At 38.3% G+C, this 19,885-nt stretch overlaps 1 protein-coding gene across 7 annotated transcripts in view; it reads right to left on the bottom strand.

Annotated features, from left to right (window-relative positions):
- Nucleotides 1–19,885, bottom strand: part of LOC105836048 (protein sprint) — a 330,029-nt gene that overhangs the window by 169,482 nt on the left and 140,662 nt on the right. For 4 of the 7 annotated variants that reach the window (XM_036285717.1, XM_036285715.1, XM_028193034.2 and 1 more), the window contains 2 exons: nt 19,489–19,667; nt 7,953–8,039 (listed from right to left, as the gene is read on the bottom strand). In XM_036285717.1, coding sequence (XP_036141610.1) covers nt 7,953–8,039; nt 19,489–19,667 — 266 coding nt within the window. Of the gene's footprint in view, nt 1–7,952; nt 8,040–19,484; nt 19,668–19,885 lie in introns of all 7 variants that reach the window. The other 3 variants (XM_036285716.1, XM_028193035.2, XM_028193036.2) reach the window with 3 other exon arrangements.

The following is a 19,885-nucleotide window of genomic DNA, read 5'->3' as shown; positions in this document are numbered from 1 at the left end:
CTGTATCACAACACTCCCCCATGTGAACATTTTTGGCACTTTATGTATTTATGGATTGAATAACACCCATACATGATCTTAGTTTCTTGAACTGAGTACGTGGAAGAGGCTTTGTAAATATATCGGCTAATTGATCTTCGCTTGAAACATACGTGGGATCCATGATCTTATCTTCCTATTTCTCGCGAATGAAGTGATCCCTGATAGCACAGAAAAGTTTCTGCAATGTTGCAGAGACATAACACTAAAATGTTGAAACTATTACAGTTACATTACGTTATGTCTCTGCAATGTTTCTGTAAGGTTGCGGCAATGTCAAAATGTCCGCTTTGGTCCGCAAGAACGTTTCTGAAACATTACGGGAATATAACTATCTCAGGTAGTAAAAGTCGCCGTTATTTTGACGTTTTAGAAAATATTTTGGGTACATGTCCTATATATGCAGCACTTCCATTGTGAAAAATATTGAAATAACATAATTATAATGTAAAAAAAAAAATAGTCACCATAGTCACATCTGGCATTGCCTAACTTCTGCGGTCACCCATCCAACTCTGAATCACCGCGCGCCGTCGACATTGCTTGACTTCGAAGATCGTACGCAACCTAGCACTTCGCGATGATCCATGAACACTTGATGTTCATGAATACATATTTGTTATAGATCAGTTCAATAGATGTCAGAAACATGAAACGTATAGTTAAATAATATAAATAAATAAATATAAATATGTATGTATAAATATATATGTACAGTTTTTTTACTGATTTTTACATATGCAAAATAACATGTGGATTAACTTATAAAAATATGTTTTTGTTCTGTTTTTTTGATAAAACTAAATTATATCCTAGACAGCACACAATATTTATAAAATATTTACAATCTGAGGAATTGCTTACCCGCGCAATTCGAACAACGCTTAGAAAATAAACTCGAAAGAAAATGTGATAAGACAAGTAAAAGAAACAAACAATTATTATGATTTGCTGTATCACAACAGATACATCTGTTAAGAAATATATTTATAGAGAATTTACATGGATATTTCGAGGATAAAAAACTTCACTGTCGATTGCAAATTGAATGTTGTATCCACGAAAATAATTTATGGATAAATCTGCATCTATGTGAAATTATTTTTAATAAAAATTAAAATTAAAATCGATCAAAATATGATACTGCATTTTTCGTAATAATGTACATGGTTTTTAAGGAATAATCAATTTATGAATATTATGATTATTATATAATGCAGGCAAAATAAACTTGTATTAAATCAGAATTTAATAACATTACTGTGCAAGTGTGCAGAAATACGAAACAATCTCTCTAAATTTTTTAGAGTAAAAATCTTACTCGAAATAATATGGGATGAATCACTCGAATTGGAGTTACTTCTCACTTTTACAGAGTGAATTCCTTTACTCTTTATCAAGAAGTGAATATTTTCACTTTTTATTTTGAAGAGAATGTTTTTTTGGAGTGAATATTTTACTCGTAATTGAAGAGTCATTTTACTGTGCCGCCGCGCGTTCGCCCGCTAGTTAGTGCGCGGCACCGTCGATAGGCCAGTAAGCGACTCAACTCTTTCGGGAGTAAGATGCAGCCGACGCGTTACATAAAGACCACCTGCAGCATGATTAAGGCAAGCAATAATTAACTTTCTTCACTACGAGAGGACGCTGTGGAACAGGACCGCCACATAATACTCTTATAATTTAGGCCCAAATTTATAGTCGTCAGACTTGGCACTCAGTCGTCACCATTTTGTTGCTTTTCATCCATTCACGTTCCGTAAAACAAGGCGACTGAGTGCCAAGTGTCAAGTGCTGACGACTATACATTCGGGCTTTACTCATTTTAATTGAATGCTACAAGAAAAGTGAAACGTCCACTCCAGTAGAACGAAGACTTCACTTATCGAGCGAAAAATTCTTATAAAGAATGAAATGTCACTCCAATTTAAGTGGTCATATTTTCACTATCACTTAAAATGAAATTTCATTTTTTTGGAGTGACATTACATTCCAAAAAATTTAGAAAATACGTGTATATTATGAGAATGTTTCTAAGGTTCGTAAAATTTTTACGTGGTTTCTACGTCGAATCTATGATCGCATCCACATAGATTTTATTACAGTTTTTGCCGATGTTCACTCAAATATTCACGTAGATTTCACGACGCCGATCCATGTAGCATTAACATGAATATCACATACTGTTTTACTGAAGAGATGACCTTTGAGTATCATCTGTCCTTTTCTCGCGTTGAGACTATCAGCGCTGCTTCCAGTATAGTATAGCTTAGTGGTATTAGCCTAATATACAATTTTTTCTTAAATCATACTTTGTTCATCCAAAAAATTATAAAATAATCTAATAAAAATTAAAATTTATTCCTACGGCTAGATCAGCCAGATTAAACAATAACAAATAAAAATAAAACAGAAGCACAAAAAAACACTTTAGACAAAAAATCTCAGAAAGAACAGAAAAGTCAAAATGGTAGTCAATTTGATGTTATATTGACCAAATTTATATTATTTTTCTTAGTTATTAACCCTAGAACGTCATATCGGGGTGGTTTTGTTTTGTAGCCCAACACAAATTTGAGTTCATCTCCTAATTTAGCAGATAAAAGACACCATTCGATTTGAGGACACCAATTCTTCAAAGAGAATTTGACAAGAAGGAAAAAAATAAAAAATATTATTTCTTAATGATTTTATATTATGATATACATATTATGATAACATATTTTATATATGTAAAATAGTTTTATATACATAACATATATTAATAATAAAATTATTAATATTCAATTATTTAATAAAAATAAAAAGTATTTAACGAGAAAATATTTTAATGTCTTAAGAATCGAGAGAGACACTAGCTGGTATCGAAATGTCATTACTTCCAAGCAATACAGACATAAAGTGAAAATGAGGCACGTTTATATCACAATCTGATTAATTTATTTATCCAGTGCTCAACGTTAGTTGCCCTTTTCGGGCAGATTTCAGAGGCGACGCCTACCGTTCCTCCACTACCGTTCGTTGACGGCCGAGTCGCTGAACACACGTAAACGCCTCAGGCGCGTCTAAAGAACTGGATCCCTCTAAAGAAATATACTGGGAGGTTGTATCTAAAATACTTTTCTCGTTAAAAACTTTTTATTTTTATTAAATAATTGAATATTAATAATTTTATTATTAATATATGTTATGTATATAAAACTATTTTACATATATAAAATATGTTATCACAATATGTATATCCTAATATAAAATCATTAAGAAATAATATTTTTTATTTTTTTTTCTTCTTGCCAAATTCTCTTTGAAGAATTTGGCAAGAAAAAATCATATATAATACCTATTATATAATCATATAAAAAATCATATATTATTAGATTTTTTCATATCTAATTATATATTTTTATGATTATATATGATCATCTCGCGCCAAATTTCGGATTAGATTATATATGATTATGTATTATTAGATCTTTTCGTATCTAATTATATATTTTTACATCTGATCATACTAATATCCATTTTATTTCGGGTTGTTATGAGTGACACACTCACAACGATAAAAAAGGTGTCAAGAGCACCGATGATGTAAGTAGATCAGCTGCATTGGTCAGTATCGAGCGCATTGCGCGAGGTTCCGCGCAATCCGCTCGACAACGCAATGCTCCTTAGACAGCACTTGCTGTCTAAGCAAAATTTTTGATCATTGACCAATTTACGCCCTAGCGCAATCGTCCCCTTCCCTCGACCAAACAATTAAATTTACGGGTATATAAGCCGCCAAAGAAAGTGAGAGACGGGTCAATCCGAGTTTAACACACGACACTCTGCTTTGCGAGGTCATGGCGCTATTGTAAACGGAAAATATAATAAAATGTTCAAGACGAAGACACGGTGTGAGTCACTAAAAATTCTTCTCGAGATCTCTGGCAGCGATCCCTTCAGTACTCCAAACTAGAGGTACAACAGTATGTACAGATTATCAACCTTGACTAGTGCCTGAATAATATTTGGTGTTAGCTCTCTGAAACACCTGACAAGCCAATTCTGCATTAGCTCCTGGCATCTCAATAACTGGATACCTATCGATAATTGCACCAGCAATATGATAGAAATTATCGAGATTCAGAAGATGTGATATTGATATAATCTGTTGAAAGAATTTGAATATCGATTTGATATGACCATTTCGAGCTTCAACAATCCATTTTGTTTCGGTAACTAATCGTGAATCATTGGCTTCTTCTGTAGTGAGTTGATTTATTCCTTGTTGAAGGAATGCAGGCATTTTCTATATAATACCCAACCGGGCCAAGAGCTCTGTAGCATCACGATATCCTCTATATACAATTAGAATGTCTCCATCGCGGAACCATTCTCTCATTCTTTCTGTATCTTTCTCGAATTCATTCTCCAAAATCGCATTATTATTCCGAGAATCGGAAAAATAAAGACCTTGAATATCGAAAATAAATCTATCAAGTGCGACTATAAATATGGGTTTCAATAAATGACGACTCTTATGCATCAAAAAAGACTGACGTAATATACGAAAATGATTACTTTTGGGTATATAACTATAAATTCCATCGATCGCAGCCATTACACAAGAAATGTTTGGATTAGCATTGTAAAATTCATTAACCAATTCAGGTACGTGTCTTGCAATATATAATTTTCTCTAGTAATTGAATTAAGACCAATGTTTTCTGGAACGAATCGTTGCATTAGAGATTGGCGAACAGTAGAAATTGCCATTTTTGTTGCTTGTCTACTTGAATACTCGAAAATAACTTGCAAAAAGTCATCAGCTAAACCCTATCGTAGGTTACATAAAAACACCAAGAGATCTTTTTTCGATACGTACCTGTGACCCCCATTGCAAATTACTCTATCACAATAGTTAAAGAGTTCTAAAAATTGCTCTTTTATCACGGGAAAGAATGATGAAGATTCAGAATCTGTGAGACTATTTTTATTTTCATCAACAAATCTGTGCTTATTAACAGCGACATTGCGGAGTCCTTGCAGAAGAATCGCAAGTTGTGGACCTTTAAGAACATACGATCTGTTTATAAATCGTAAACCACATAATAATGGCTCCAGGAAAAAACCTCTATCATCAAGATGACGTTGACAATACTTGTTATAAACTTGAATAAATATAATCATCGCATTACTGGGAATATTTTTTATCCTATCATTGTATGTTATAGCATTTTCTCTTCAAAATTTTTCAAATAATTGCAGTAAAGAGCAAATATATTCTATTATTTTCATTATAATATATTAATACGCTCTTTCCTTTTGTGTTCTGTTTCGAATTTACTAAGTTTGTGCTGGTAAAATAGTCTGCTGCAGGTCTTCAGCAGAGCATATTGCGCAAGTACGATTGGCAGTTTGTGTCAAAACATTAAGTCGAAGGCAAGTGGGAACGTCTTCTATTATGTGTATCTCATCAAGAACGAGTCGATTACAATTGATGCAGAGTCTTCAATCTGTTATTTCAAAAGTTGGTCTGTTAAAAGAATCACGTCTAACAATAGCGATTTCGCGGCGAGTTGTATTTTCATCCTCATCTATGACTATCTCATCTATTCGACTCATTTGTGCCGGTAGAAAAGTGTCATCACAGATATAACAACGTAATCTGTTTCGCTAAACCAATCTGAATCATTGATTATTGATCGTGCTCTTTTACCAGCACAAACTTAGTAAATTCGAAACAGAACACAAAAGGAAAGAGCGTATTAATATATTATAATGAAAATAATAGAATATATTTGCTCTTTACTGCAATTATTTGAAAAATATTGAAGAGAAAATGCTATAACATACAATGATAGGATAAAAAATATCCCCAGTAATGCGATGTTAGATGATTATATTTATTCAAGTTTATAACAAGTATTGTTAGGCTTCGCGCAAGTCTTGCGTGAGTCTCGCTGAATATATAGTCTTTTGTTGCGTTCCGCATTCGTTTCGAAATCTTTGTATGAAACAAGTGACGAGCGCGTCGAGAGCTACGCCTATTTCTCTCCCCTTGCCACTCCGCTCGGCCGGCGATCCCACAATGGGATTGTTACAGCGGCGCATTTGTCACTTGTTATGCAACACTCACACACACGCACGCACGCACGCACACACGCACACACACACACACAAAATCATTATTCTGAAAGCTAAAACCATCTGTGATAAATTATCACGTGATAAAATATCCATCTTTGAGGTCTCCTGGAGCTAAAATACTGCTTTACAGAGAGTTGTTGCTATGAGAACTTTTAATCAGGATGACATAAACAACATTTTCCCAAAGTTACAGATAAATTCGTCGAGAACCCATTTCCATAGGTTTTTGTGCGGGGTCCTTTGTGTAGATAAATATATAAAATTATCATTATACTTTACTTTTAAAAAGTAATAAAAAGTTAAATAGCGCGTCCAACGTGCACGTCTATTGTGTCTAGTATAATTAAGTTTTATAGTCTAACAAGAAACCCGCGTTAATATTTTTCTCCCTCCTGCTCGAACCTCTCCTGAGTTAATCAGCGCAACACGAGTCAGACCGTTATAATTTTTTTTCTTTTTCTTAAGGGGTGTGACCACTGTAGCGTTACGAAAATCAATACATAATATAATACTTTATATTAGAGTGGAAAGTAAATACATTTAAATCTACATAAAAATACACATATTAATCTTTAAAACAATTTTTTATTGATTAAAATTCCATAAAAAATGGTGGTGCTATAGCTGGTTAAAAAATTGCAATTTTTAGGGCGGCGCACAAGTTCACATCTATTTAAATAAATTTAGAACAAAAACAAAAATTTCTTATTATTCTACATATAAATATTTAAAGAAATCCGTATGGGATTAAACAAATATTTATTTCTCAAGAAATGGCAAAAATTTAAAGAAAATTTTTATTTTTTCACAAAAAATTTTGTCTGTAATTGTTTATAACAAAAAAATTGTTAACGTATCGTAAAATCCGTACATATTTCTTCGCTAAATCTATTTTAAAAAATGGTGTTAAAATTTCAAGCTGATTGAATAAAAATTGTTTAAGTGGCACTGCTCGCCGATTTGAAAAGTACGGTTTTGAAAAAAATGCATTTAAAATTTTCAGTAACAACATTTCTTAAATAAAATAAATGTTTAATTTACTACTAATCTGTTATTACGGCACCATATAGTTATCCTTCTGGATTGACATTTATGTCTTTCTCTTCTTTTCTTAGTAATTTAGAGTCTCTATGAGCCTGTTTTGCCCTGTTCGTCAGTGAGAGACCGTTCGAGCGCGCTTCGAGGCGCTCGGTATAGCCTCATAAACACCATAAAAAAATTGTTTCGTATCAGGACCGTTTGCATACTATTATTGATACCCTAAGATATGTTTATAGCAAAAAAAACTTTTTTCCGATTCTTTTTTAATTTCTACAGTCGCCATATCCTTTAAGCTATGACTTTTTTTCGACTCCTATTTGTCAAGATAATTATACTTTTTAAACAATATCCAAAATTTATTTTATCTATCGATTATAAATCTATCCTTTATCTTTCCAAAACTGTTCGGTTTTTTAAATTTGTAAAAAATGATGAAAATGTGATAGATTAAAAAAACTCATTTTTCCGATTTTTTTTAACTTTATCTTATTTAAATTAATTTTTTACCTGTTTAATGTTAATTAATATTATTGTGGATTACACCATCGTATTCGCCATGAAAGGACGAAGAGATTTATACAGCACAACATTGATTTTAGTTTATCTGTTCAATGCAAAACATTGGGAAGGAATGGGATACATTTATAACCCAGTGTTTGAGGTGAAAAAAAAAATTTTACCATTCTAGGGTTAATATAACAAAGAAAATGTGCTGTAAAAATACAATATTAATATCTTACATGTAATGTCAGATGATAATGGAGCCAAATTAAGCACTATGCTTTCCGTCGTTGGTGTTTCCATGTTATTATTATTATTATTATTACCTGCAAAAAGATTATAGTATTAATATTTTTCTGTATATACATATGTAAAATTATAAATGTAAAATATGACATATATAATAGATGGGTCATTCTACGTCAACCGGGCCACCGCTTTGCCCAAAATTTGATGCAACGATGACGAATGACAGACCAAAATGTTTGTAAATATCGTCTTTCAAAACCCATTTGCTTTTTGATAAAATTTAAAATGGAGGGTCAATATGGCGGCTGCAATTGACAAAACTCCTAATTGATTTAACGAAGTCGTTGATTATAATGTGCAAAACTTGAAGCAAAAACTAGATTGAATAGGACGTTTCAAGGGTTTTTTCTGATCACAAATCTGAAATCAGAATTGAGAAATTCAATATGACGGATCCAATATAGTGGCTAAATATCCCATTCTTAGACTAAGTGGCTGAAAATTCTTTGTTACAGATTAAAAATAATTACTCAGACATTTTCAAGGTCGCCGATCACGAATTTGGCATCAGAATTGCAAAATTCAAAATGTCGGATTCAAATATGTCAAAGGGTGTAAATCCAGCAACTTCTTTTTCACAAAATTCGGTAAATGTTTTTATAAAACCATCAATATTGCAATCTCTTTGATGGAGCAAAGAAAAAGTTTGAGAACACAAAATTGTTTCATTATAGCCAAAATTAACATGCAAAAATCAAAAAGTCTTTTGCGAAGAGGTTCTCTGCAGCACCACAAGGAATAAAAAATTCATCTGCTCGTGCATTTTTCGTATTATCTGGAAAGAAATTGCAAGTAACACTTCTCTAGCACGAAGTCTCTAAGCATCATTCAATATTGATATTTTATATAAACGTTTACCAAATTGTGTGAAGAAGAAATTTCTGAGTTTCATCCTTTAACACTGAAAATAGGATATTTCACCGCCATATTAAATTCGCCATTTTACCAAAAGGCCAGATAGCTTTTGAAAGGCAATGTTTTTACGAACATTTTGATCCGTCATTCGTCGCACTCCGTTGCATCAAATTTTGGGCAGAGTGGTAGCCCGGTTGATGTAGAATGACCCATGTACATATATATAATTATGTCTTGGGCCTCGTCCGGGTGAATAATAATGTAGTCGCGTTTTTACGCGCTTTGTCAATAGAGTTCAAATCCTGTCCCGTACGAAAGCAAAAGCCCGTGCCCATTCAGGTCGGGCCCATTCCGTGCGGTCCTTGGCGCGCACCGCCCATTGTGCTTTCTGTTGCCATAGAGCTAACAGGTTCGTGTACAAGAGTGTTGTGTTCGATCCATAATTCGTTCAATAAGAAAACACTCCCGTAAACATCCTGCTTGTTCTCCGAGGCGTCGTAATTCTCAGAATAATCGCTCTCGATCCCACAAAAAATCGCGAACACGCGATCGTTCCCGCGGATCTGATCGTTCTTGAGATTATGATTCTTGTGATTTCGAAAATTCTCCTTCACCTCGCCATAACTCATCCCCGAAGTGACACCCATAGGCGATGCTACGAAAGATACTCTTGCTGCTCAAAAAGCAGAACAACGCCTCAACGCCTTGTATGTTGCGGCGTCCATACTAGACCAGGAGCTAAAAAACAAAGACAGACGGTCCACGACGACTGGGACTCTAATTCAAGTATGTCTTCTTATCGATCTTCTCTCTTTTCCGTTAAGAAAAAAAATTGGCAAAAAAGGGACATAGCCGATTGTTCCTTGGTGTACTTCTTTTTTTTTGCTAAGTTCGTTCTCTCCTTACGCAGTTTTAAGACAAGTTCCTCTCGTCACGTTTGCGAACAAGATCGAGACGGGTAAGACTCTATCTCCAACTCCGCCGTTTTTGGCGGATACATTCTTCACGGTACCTGTGCAGCTGGCCAACTCATCTTGGGAGCCTGCGCTTTTTTAATTCACTCTGAAAGCGGGAAAGCTGTTCGGGAAAGCATTGGCGAGACACTACGTACTAAATTCGATAAATACGAAACCAAAGACGAGGTGACAACTCTAGGCCCGCCGAACCTCAACAAAATTTTGATCCCAGCCCTTAAGTCGGCGTCGTTGGCAATCAAGAAGGACGATCGAGTACGAGACGCAAGAGCAAAAACAAGTTGCGGCTTGTTTCAGAGCCCTAAGTTTGAGATTATCGGAGCTCATAAAGCTTGATATATCTAATCTCCTTCCACAGGGAGGCCGCAACGCTTTGCTGCAGACGACTAATTCTTCTTGCGGATGACCAACATACTCTCTCTTTAACTAAGAGAACCTTGTTGTATGCCATAATTTTCGGAGTACGAACGGCATCGCTGCCGGTGAAAAGTCGAAGGCACTTGTACCGCACTTGAGTTTTGCAATCTTGATTTATTGTTCTTGTTTGCAAGATTTTAACTACAATGTTGGATTGCGATCCCGCAAAGCAGAGTTTCATGATCGAATGGTTATAACAGACTTAGTTGCCGGACCACGACTCCGCAAGGGAGAGTACCGTGGTACTTCGCTCGACTGACCCGTCCCTTGCTTTCTTTTAGCGGTTTAAATACTTGTAAATTTTGGTTATTTGGTCGAGGGAGAGATTACGTTAATGCGTAACTCGGTCAGTGGTTCGAAATTCTGCTTAGACAGCAGGTGCTGTCTAAGGAGCATTGTGCTAATTTTCGGGTGGATTGCGCTGTATCTCGCGCAATGCGCTCGATGCTGACCGACTTACTTCATGCTACTGACACCCTTTTCATTTGGCATGAGTATGTCACTTATAATATTCCCCTCCTCCTGATAAAAAGAAAGCGAGGAGACTGAGGTTTTGCTTATACTTAATTTTCGCTTATATAATAGTTTTATCATGTCGTCTTATATTGGGTTATGTACAAATTTTGTTTTTTTATGCTTACAGACTACAATTACAATAATGATAATTATTATGGTTATTAACGTTGCCGATCTTGTCGGGTACGCAAAGGCTTCTATTAAGTTAATGTTGTCCGCGTGAGACGTCATTTCATCTAAACTTTGGCTAAACGGTATTAGTTGGTTGAGATTTTTTATTACCTTTCTCAGCTAGACTACCGGCACGGGTTTTATTTTAATTTTATCTTTTTCGCGAAATCGCGAGAGATTGTAGCTTGGCACGTTTGCTGTGATCCGTTGTGTTACATCTTCTCTTGCGGCCCGTAGCGTGACAAATTTTGTAATTAAATAGCATCCGGCGTTTAATGTTAATTTTCCAGATCGGTATAGGGTGTATTTCCATTCTTCCTGCTCTGCGCAGGTTATTGTTACGTCTTGTTCCTTTGCAGTAGAAAATAGCCAAGCCCTTGGTTCTGCTAGCGTTATCCAAATTGTTTCATTCGTTACGAAATGTCCGGTACCGCAGTTTTTGCTGTGCATTTTTATGTACATCTGCACTTTGCAAGGTGTGTTTTCTTGCACGTGATATATGAGTTGATCTTGGTCGCACGTGTAGCTATCACGTTCCCGTACATATGTGCTTAGCTTGAGTTTGTTCAACACAAGATAATGGTGGTTTTCTTTACTGATATCTAGTGTTGGATGTCCAATTTTTGCTATCGTGGACACGTTGCCATGATCGTGTGTAGGCAGCGGTATCACGTTGGCGATTTCGTACTGTAGCGAGTAATCATTGAAAATTTCAAAGTCATATACACGAAGGAGCTGTTGAAGTACGCGCTTGTTTTTATGTATTTCAAGATGGTCCGTCAATTCTCGAGCACTACCTTGAAAAGGAAATCTTTTTTTTTTGCTAATTGTAGGGTGGCCTTGTCCAATTCTTTGATTTTTTGTTCGACGGGTAGTAAGTATGTCATGATCGTTGCATCCCGCGTGTGTGTGAGATGTTCGATGATGTCTTTCATGTCGCTGGTTAAGTCCATTATTAGGGAGTAATTTTTGACCGATTTTTAGGCAATCTTCAAAGTAATTCAACTTTGCAAAAAATCATCCAAATTACATGTACTTTTCTTTAAATTAAAGGGCAAAAACTCTACTTTGAGAATCCCTGCGCAAAAGTTTGATTTGTTAAGTGCAAACCTTTTGTATCGTATGAAAACCAAACATGTGTTTTTTAATTGAAAAAAGTAAAAGTTTGTTATTATTTTGCACAAGTTTCTCGTTAAAATTTTGCTAATATTAATTCAGATTCTTAAAGTTCATTCTTTTCTAAGCAATTTAAAAAAAAACATATTTTTTTAATATCATGAATTTTGAGTATCAATATGATATTGCACATTAATTTTATTCGTGTTTAACTCAATCATACCGCCGTCATCAGAGTGACCCGATCTGCACCACGTGGAAAATGACAATCGGATTCTGTACATCAAGATCCCACGAAATGAGACGAGCACAATCACAATGGAAAATATCTCGCACATAGTCACCGTGTACCACTGCAATATAACACACGTAATAAAGTGAAACGGGAGACGAGCCGACGGATGCGCGAATTACGCTAGCGCTTCGCTTCACGATCTGGGTTTGTTTAGCCAGATAGATGCTGCCATGTGACGCGACGGGGCGAGCTCAATATGTACTGAATCCCGAACATTAAGATTGATTAAGATTTGAGTTTTCGCCATATTTTTGTTCAAAAAGGTGACTAAATCTCCCACTGTGCGTCGTCTTAGTTTACTTTGTAATCGCTGACGCGTTGTGTACATTCCACCGTGGCTGGCTTTCTGGCCTTACAGCTGACTGCTCTGTTACGTTCGGCTTTTTTTGGATCTTCTTTTTGGCGGTGAATTCCACCGCTGTCACCACTGTGTATCCTATAACTTCCTGAGTACGGACGGGATCGCTGTCAGGGATCCGGTAAAGATACTTATCGAAGGCACTTGTACCGCACTTGTAGAGTTTGTTTTGCAATCTTGGTTTATTGCTCTTGCTTGCAAAATTTTAACTACAATGTTGAATCGCGACCCTGAAAAACAGAGTGTCGCGATCAAATTATAACAGATTTAGTTGCCGGACCACGACTCCGCAAGGGAGAGTACCGTGGTACTTCGCTCGACTGACCCGTCCTTTGCTTTCTTTTAGCGGTTTAAATACTTGTAAATTTTGGTTATTTGGTTAAAGGAGGGGAGAATTATGTTAATGCGTAACTCGGTCAGTGGTCCAAAATTCTGCTTAGACAGCAGGTGCTGTCTAAGGAACATTGCACTAATTTTCGGGTAGATTGCACGGCTCGCGCAATGCACTCGGTACTGAGCGATGCAGCTGATCGACTTACGTTATCGTATGCTACTGACACCCTTTTTATTTGGTGTGAATGTGTCATTCACAATAGCCTTTATCAAGCCGGCCCTAAACATGATCGGGAACACCAATGCAAACACAGCGATAATTGATGAATAATTTTTATTTATGGCGCAGGACCCTTTTGGACCACGACCATCCTAATAAGTTCTGCTTTGGCCAGTATATTTGCGAAATATTCACAGATGCTTCTTTTGTGGGTTCGATTGGGGCGCTTGTTGTGGCCTCGAATGGATGATGGTCCAGTAAAGAGGACACTCGTCATATTAACGAACTGGAACTGCTGACTGCATCTTACGGCCTGAAATGTTTTGCTTCCAACCTTTTGCTTCGACTGTGAGATCTTGCTACATTTAGAAAATGCTACAGCGCTATGTCATATGTCAACCGTTTTGGATCGGTAAAGCACCAGCATCTTTCAGATATGCTTCTCCAAAAAAATTTGACAATAGTGCAAGCAAAGGAACATCTCCTTTTTACATTTTTTACATACATTACATCTATTGGTAATAAGATTGCCGACAAGGAATCCCGCTCCTTAAATGTCGACACAGAATGATCCTTATCAGGAGGGGAGCGTCCCAGATGCGCACAGTAATAAACGGACACAGCAAGCTGAGTGAAACGGACACAGTAACAAACGGACACAGACCAAACGGACACAGTGCGAAACGGACACAGACCAAATGCGCACAGAGCGAAACGGACACAGTGCGAAACGGACACAGACCAAATGCGCACACTGCACATGCGCACAGACCAAATGCATACACGAAAAGTCGCAAACCCATGTGATGCAGTGAATGCTTTGCACGCACACACACACACACACGGGGGGGTGCAAGGGGGGCCTTCGGCCCCCCTCCCGCACCCACCCCGTCCAAGTCGCTAACCTTACTTTGACTTTACTCTGCTTGCAATGTACATGGATTGCATTTGGTCCGTGCGCACGTGCAGTGTGCGCATGTGCAGTGTGCGCATTTGGTCCGTGTGCATTTGGTCCGTGCGCATTTGGTCTGTGTCCGTTTCGCACTGTGTCCGTTTCGCTCTGTGCGCATTTAGTCTGTGTCCGTTTGTTACTGTGTCCGTTTCGCACTGTGTCCGTTTGTTACTGTGTCCGTTTCGCACTGTGTCCGTTTATTACTGTGTCCGTTTGGTCTGTGTCCGTTTGTTACTGTGTCCGTTTCACTCAGCTTGCTGTGTCCGTTTATTACTGTGCGCATCTGGGACTCACTCATCAGGGGTGATCTTTGCTACAATTCTCAGAGACTTTGGTCTTTTTTACATTGATCTCTTTGCGTCTATTCTAAACGCAAAATGTAACCAATATGTCTCTTGGCGCCTACATCAGGTTCTGTCGCAATAGATGTTTTCACTTTCTTCTGGAAGAATTTTTACTTCTACACATTCCTTCCATTTATTTTGACTCCCCGAGTTTTTAGAAAAATCGTGAAGAATGGGACAAAAGAAATATTGGTGGTCCTTTGATGGCCATTTCAGCCCATTTTTTACAACTTTTACTTGCACCTGACTCTCTCATCTTATAATCTAATGATAATTTTCTTTTTTCTCCATTCAGGGCCAGACATCCGGCTCACAAGAGCCTATAGTTGGGGGTTTGCCAGATTATCCTGGAAGCAATTAAATTCCGACAAGTAGATAGAACGAGAGATAGAATGAGAGATAGAAACGCTGATGGCATCGTTGGCCCCTGCTACTGTGAAGCAATACGCCCGTCCTCTTCGTTCATGGTGGTAGTTTTGTCTGCGGCGTAATTACTCGCCGTTTGCTCTGCTGCCAAACCAGATTCTTGATATTCTGGCGACAGAACTGGCTTCGGTTAGCTCGTACTCCACGTTGAATACCCCACGGTCAGCCATTTTCCTTATATCAAGAAATGGCGTCGGAGAAAATCCTTTAATAGATTTTGTAAAAGTCCTGAAAGCGCCGCATTCCCAATACGACTGGGACCCATCACCGATTATCGCAGAGCTGGGAAAGCAGTTTTCTCATGAAAATTTAACCCTCGAAACCGTTGCCAAGAAGTTGACCTTACTCTTGGCTCTTGCATCTGGACAGCGCTGCCAAACTTTAGCTTTCATAAAAATATCTCAAATCTTCTTTACGAAAAGAATTTTCCTTTGAATTTCGGATCGAGTAAAAACATTGGCATCCGGAAGATCTAAGACACTCTTGGTGTTTTCGCGTTTTGTCGGCCACGACAACCTTTGTCTGTACAAACTCTTAGGCCCGGTTCCACAACTTTTAGTTTAACTCGAGTTTAGCTGAACGGCCGTTAAAGTTGACGTCGACGTTAAACCTGTATCGCGTTCCACAACTCATTTTTAATCATAGGTTACGTAAACCTATACTCTATTCACTGAAACTTTAAACATATGCTTCTTTCTCCTTAAATGTGAACTATGATTGGTTAACTGAGATTTTTCAAAGAAGAGGTAAAAGCGTGCCGGTAAAGAGCTCAGCTGTGATTATTTTTTTCTATAGATTAATTCTAAAGATTATAAAAGTGTAATCGTGTATTGTGCAATGTCGTGTAATAAAAAATTGTCCATGAAGGACAATCCGAATAAAAAGCGGCTGCCGAATTTTTCGACAGACGAAAAAATAACATTAATTGAAATCATCAAAACTAAATAACATGTCATTGAAAACAAGCAAACTGACGCTGTAACTGTCAAAGAAAAAGAGAAGTGCTGGTCAGATATAAGCCGTGAATTTAATAGCAGATGCATACAAGCAAACCGAAATGTGAAGTCTCTAAAATGTTGCTGGGATAATTTAAAAAAGAAAACTCGGAAACATTTTGCGGACATACGTAAAGAAGTTTTTGCAACAGGTATTGTATTTAAGCATATTTATTATAAACATATATAAATATGAACATATTGTATATATAAGCACATTGTATATAATAATTAATAATTGACATGTAAGCGGCGGAAAGACAACTATTCCTGATGACAACCCGATAGCCGAAAAAGTTAAATGTGTCATTCAACCATCGATCGATGGTTTACGAAATCCATTCGACAGCGATAATGTAGCAGTAGCAAGTATATATATGTTTTAAGATAATTATAAATAGATTGTATACATTGTATGTTGTGACGTGGTAGCTTAGCTGCTACGGGTAGCAGCGTCCCTCCCCCGTCACAGGCTGCGAATTCGCGCCGTACGGGGAAAATAGGCGAGAGGCGAGAGGGGATCTCCATGGGGAACCGCGACGGGCCTAGCGAGCGTATTATTAATGTTACGTATTTTTGATTTCTTTGCGCGGCGACCGCCTCTCGATGGAATTTGGCGAGAAAGCGAGAGAGGAGGAGAGAGAGCGACGGCGATGCGGGGAAGGAGGAAGGACGCCACCGGTGCCCGGGAGAGACGAGCACGCGGCCCGCACGGGAACTCGGCGTGGCCCGGGAAAGCCACGGCCGGAGCCTAAAGCGGCGGTGCCCGCCAACACCACGACGGGACGTCCCGGAGGGCTGTGGAGGAGCCCGGATGGGATAAAACGCGTCGAGGGAGGCGTCAAGTCCTCTCGCGAGGAACGGAGGTCTCCGCGTGCGCTGCCCGGGCTCGGGAAGTGGCCCAGCGGGAGAAAGAAAATTTCGCGGGGGCCTGCGAGGCCCCCGGAAGGATTAAGGCGCGCACGCCCCTGCGTACGCAGGACTGTGTGCCTTGCAGCAATTGGGTCGCGGCGCGGAAACAATGCGCATGACTGAACGGGGGGTCGCGGCGTCGATCCGGGATCGACCGCGATCCACCCCGCTTTTGCGTGCGAGCGGTTTAAGAATAAGATTGCGTGCGGTGCCTCGAAGGGCTGGTTATCGGTGTGGCTGGTGCGAGGCCTCCGCGAGAGCCAAGGGACGAGCCCAGAGACGAGGGAGGACATCGCTTGGGACATTATCGGTGAGGTGGCCTGCCGAGATAAGTTAGTATGAGCGGTTGCCGGCCGGCGAGGTGTTTCCGGGCCCGTTCTGCATCCGTTTTTGTGTTGGTGCGTGATTCGCGTGGGCCGCAGGGCGGTCATACGTTCGCGTAAGTAATTGGGGATTCATCGGATGCAAGCGGGCGGGACGCCAACGCGCCGAGCCACGGGGAGGACGGTTGTGAGGACGCTCGGGTTCCGTCGGAGATTCCCCTCAACCGTGTGCGCCGCAAAGCCCTCGCGCGAGCGAGTATTGCGTCGCGGGTAGCGGGTGGACGGGACTTCCGGTTTCGCGACAGGGTAAAGTGCGGCAGCGGCCGGCGATTGCTTTGTGACCCTCGTGAGCCACGCGGTCGGGATCTATAGTTGCCGGGAGTGTCGGCACGTGCGAACGCCCGAAATTCATTGTGCGCGGGAGATTCCACCGCCCGTCCTTGTCGGCCGCGTGCCTACCGCGGGAGCTTCCCGCGTATCGTTCGCGTTTCTTTTTGGTCTAATTCGCGCCGTGGCGCCGCATTGTCGGAGCGCCGCATGCCGCGTCCCGTGAGATTATTGTTTCTATCTGACATTTATTTTTAATAAAGTTCGTTATTTGTTAAGCTCGGAGTCTAATTTTCTGGTGTGTCGTCCGCCCCTTCGTATTACCGCAGTCGCCTGCTCCCTTACGATTCACCCCGCCCCTCTACCGTTAGGCAGAGCTGGTCGAGATTGTCGCGCGAGGATCGAGGACACCTTGGCGTATCGATTTTCGCGAATTGACGCGTCGTCGAGCGCGTCTGGCGCCCAACAATTTTTCGCGATAGCGTGTGGCTGAGATTCGAGCGCGACAAACACGGCATCGGGGGTATCGGTTACCCAGCCAGTCTTATTGTTTTGCCCGCGGCTTTTCCGGTCAGGAAAAGTCGTGACAATGTATATAATGTATAAAAGCCTTAACATCAATTTCTAAAATGGAACAGGAATCTGAAAAATTTAGAATAATCACAAACTGATTTTTATTAACGTAGATAACGTTAATGTGAATGAGCTGGATGCAAATGACAATGACGATGTGATTTTCGAGGTTGAAGTATGTACATTGAAAATTATTTTTATACTCTTATCTCGGGAGTGCTATTCTGTGTACTCGCTTATCGCAATCGATGACTGTTGGTCAATATTTTCAGAATGGCATTCCTGATGTTCCAAATATATTACTACACAAAACAATATTAATAACAATGTGTTTATTATTCACAGGCACTCGATGAAGCAGGTTTATCAACGGATTGGACTGATTGGACCCCGGCAATGCTGCAATCGGAGAAGAGTATGTAGTGAATTACAAAATAGAGTATTATATGTTGCGGACTACAGCCTTCATTCCAAGGACTGCGACTCCTTATTCATTTCGTATAAACGCCCTTATGGCTCCGTCTCAATACAAACGATTAGTAGGTAAATTTGCGAATCTTTACAGAAATGTGGAGCAGCGACTCATTTACTGCTCATATCACGAGACACGCATCGATCTCGCTAACGGCAAAAAGAGACGTCGCAGTCGATATAATTTATAGAGCAGCCAGTTGGGCTGGCTCGTCACGGGTTTTCGTAGAATTGTCAAATTTTATAATAGGCCAATAATAAGCCCGGATAAGTTTGCGAACAGTATTTTGTCCGCCTGATCTTTATTTAAAGAAAATTTAAAGAAAAAGACACGCATTGGAGGTTTAGCCACGTATCTTAAGGATTTTAACACATCCTTCTATATATTATTTAAATAATATTAGGTAAATATAAACGTCAAGCTTATCCAATTTGAATCATTTGTACATTTTTTGCCCTAATAAATAATCAGCAAATCGCTCGCTCTAAACATCTACATTATTATTCATCTGGACGAAGCCTAAGACATAATTGTACTTTACTAGGTAAGTTTGTTTAATCTTACAATTTTTACTTATAGATTTGCAAGGTTATATAGATTTTCAGGTTTAAATATAAATCTATTTGTTGCATTTTTATTTCATAAATAAAGTATTTGATGTACAATAAATTTTAATTAATGAAAAGTTTTACTTATTATTTTTAATTACGTTTTAATTATATATTGAATTAAATTTTAATTATTAAAAAATCGTAATTAAAAGATAATAGAAAATTATTTTATATTTCTTTCTGACTTTTCTCTCGTTATTATTTTATTTTTATCTAACTTATTTAGAAATTATTGATTATTAAAAATTGAATATTAAGAATGAAAAAAACACTTACCTCCGTGAAAACTACTTAGACTGGAAGTATTACTACTGTTGCTTTCTGGTGGCTTTGAATTTGCCATGGGATATCGCCAAAATTCTTGGCCTAGTAATGCTAGCGACGACAATTGCTGTCTATTTTTTGCTTCCCGCATTGTTCTCGGTAAAGTCAATTGCACTGGTAGTTCATCACTGCTTGTCAATCAGAAAAAATACACATAAACTCAAATTATTACACAAGTTGATTATTCTATAGTAATATTACATATATATATATATATATAATTAAAATTACACATATACATATATTATTATATATAATTATATTATTAATAAAAATAAGTATTTTATTGAAAAAAATTGGAGCTGCTAATAAAAATAAAAAACAATTTATTGTAATAATAAATGGCATT

This window comes from Monomorium pharaonis, chromosome 4, assembly GCF_013373865.1.
Source record: "Monomorium pharaonis isolate MP-MQ-018 chromosome 4, ASM1337386v2, whole genome shotgun sequence".
Lineage (NCBI taxonomy): Eukaryota > Metazoa > Arthropoda > Insecta > Hymenoptera > Formicidae > Monomorium > Monomorium pharaonis.
This window is presented reverse-complemented; position numbering and strand designations above follow the sequence as displayed.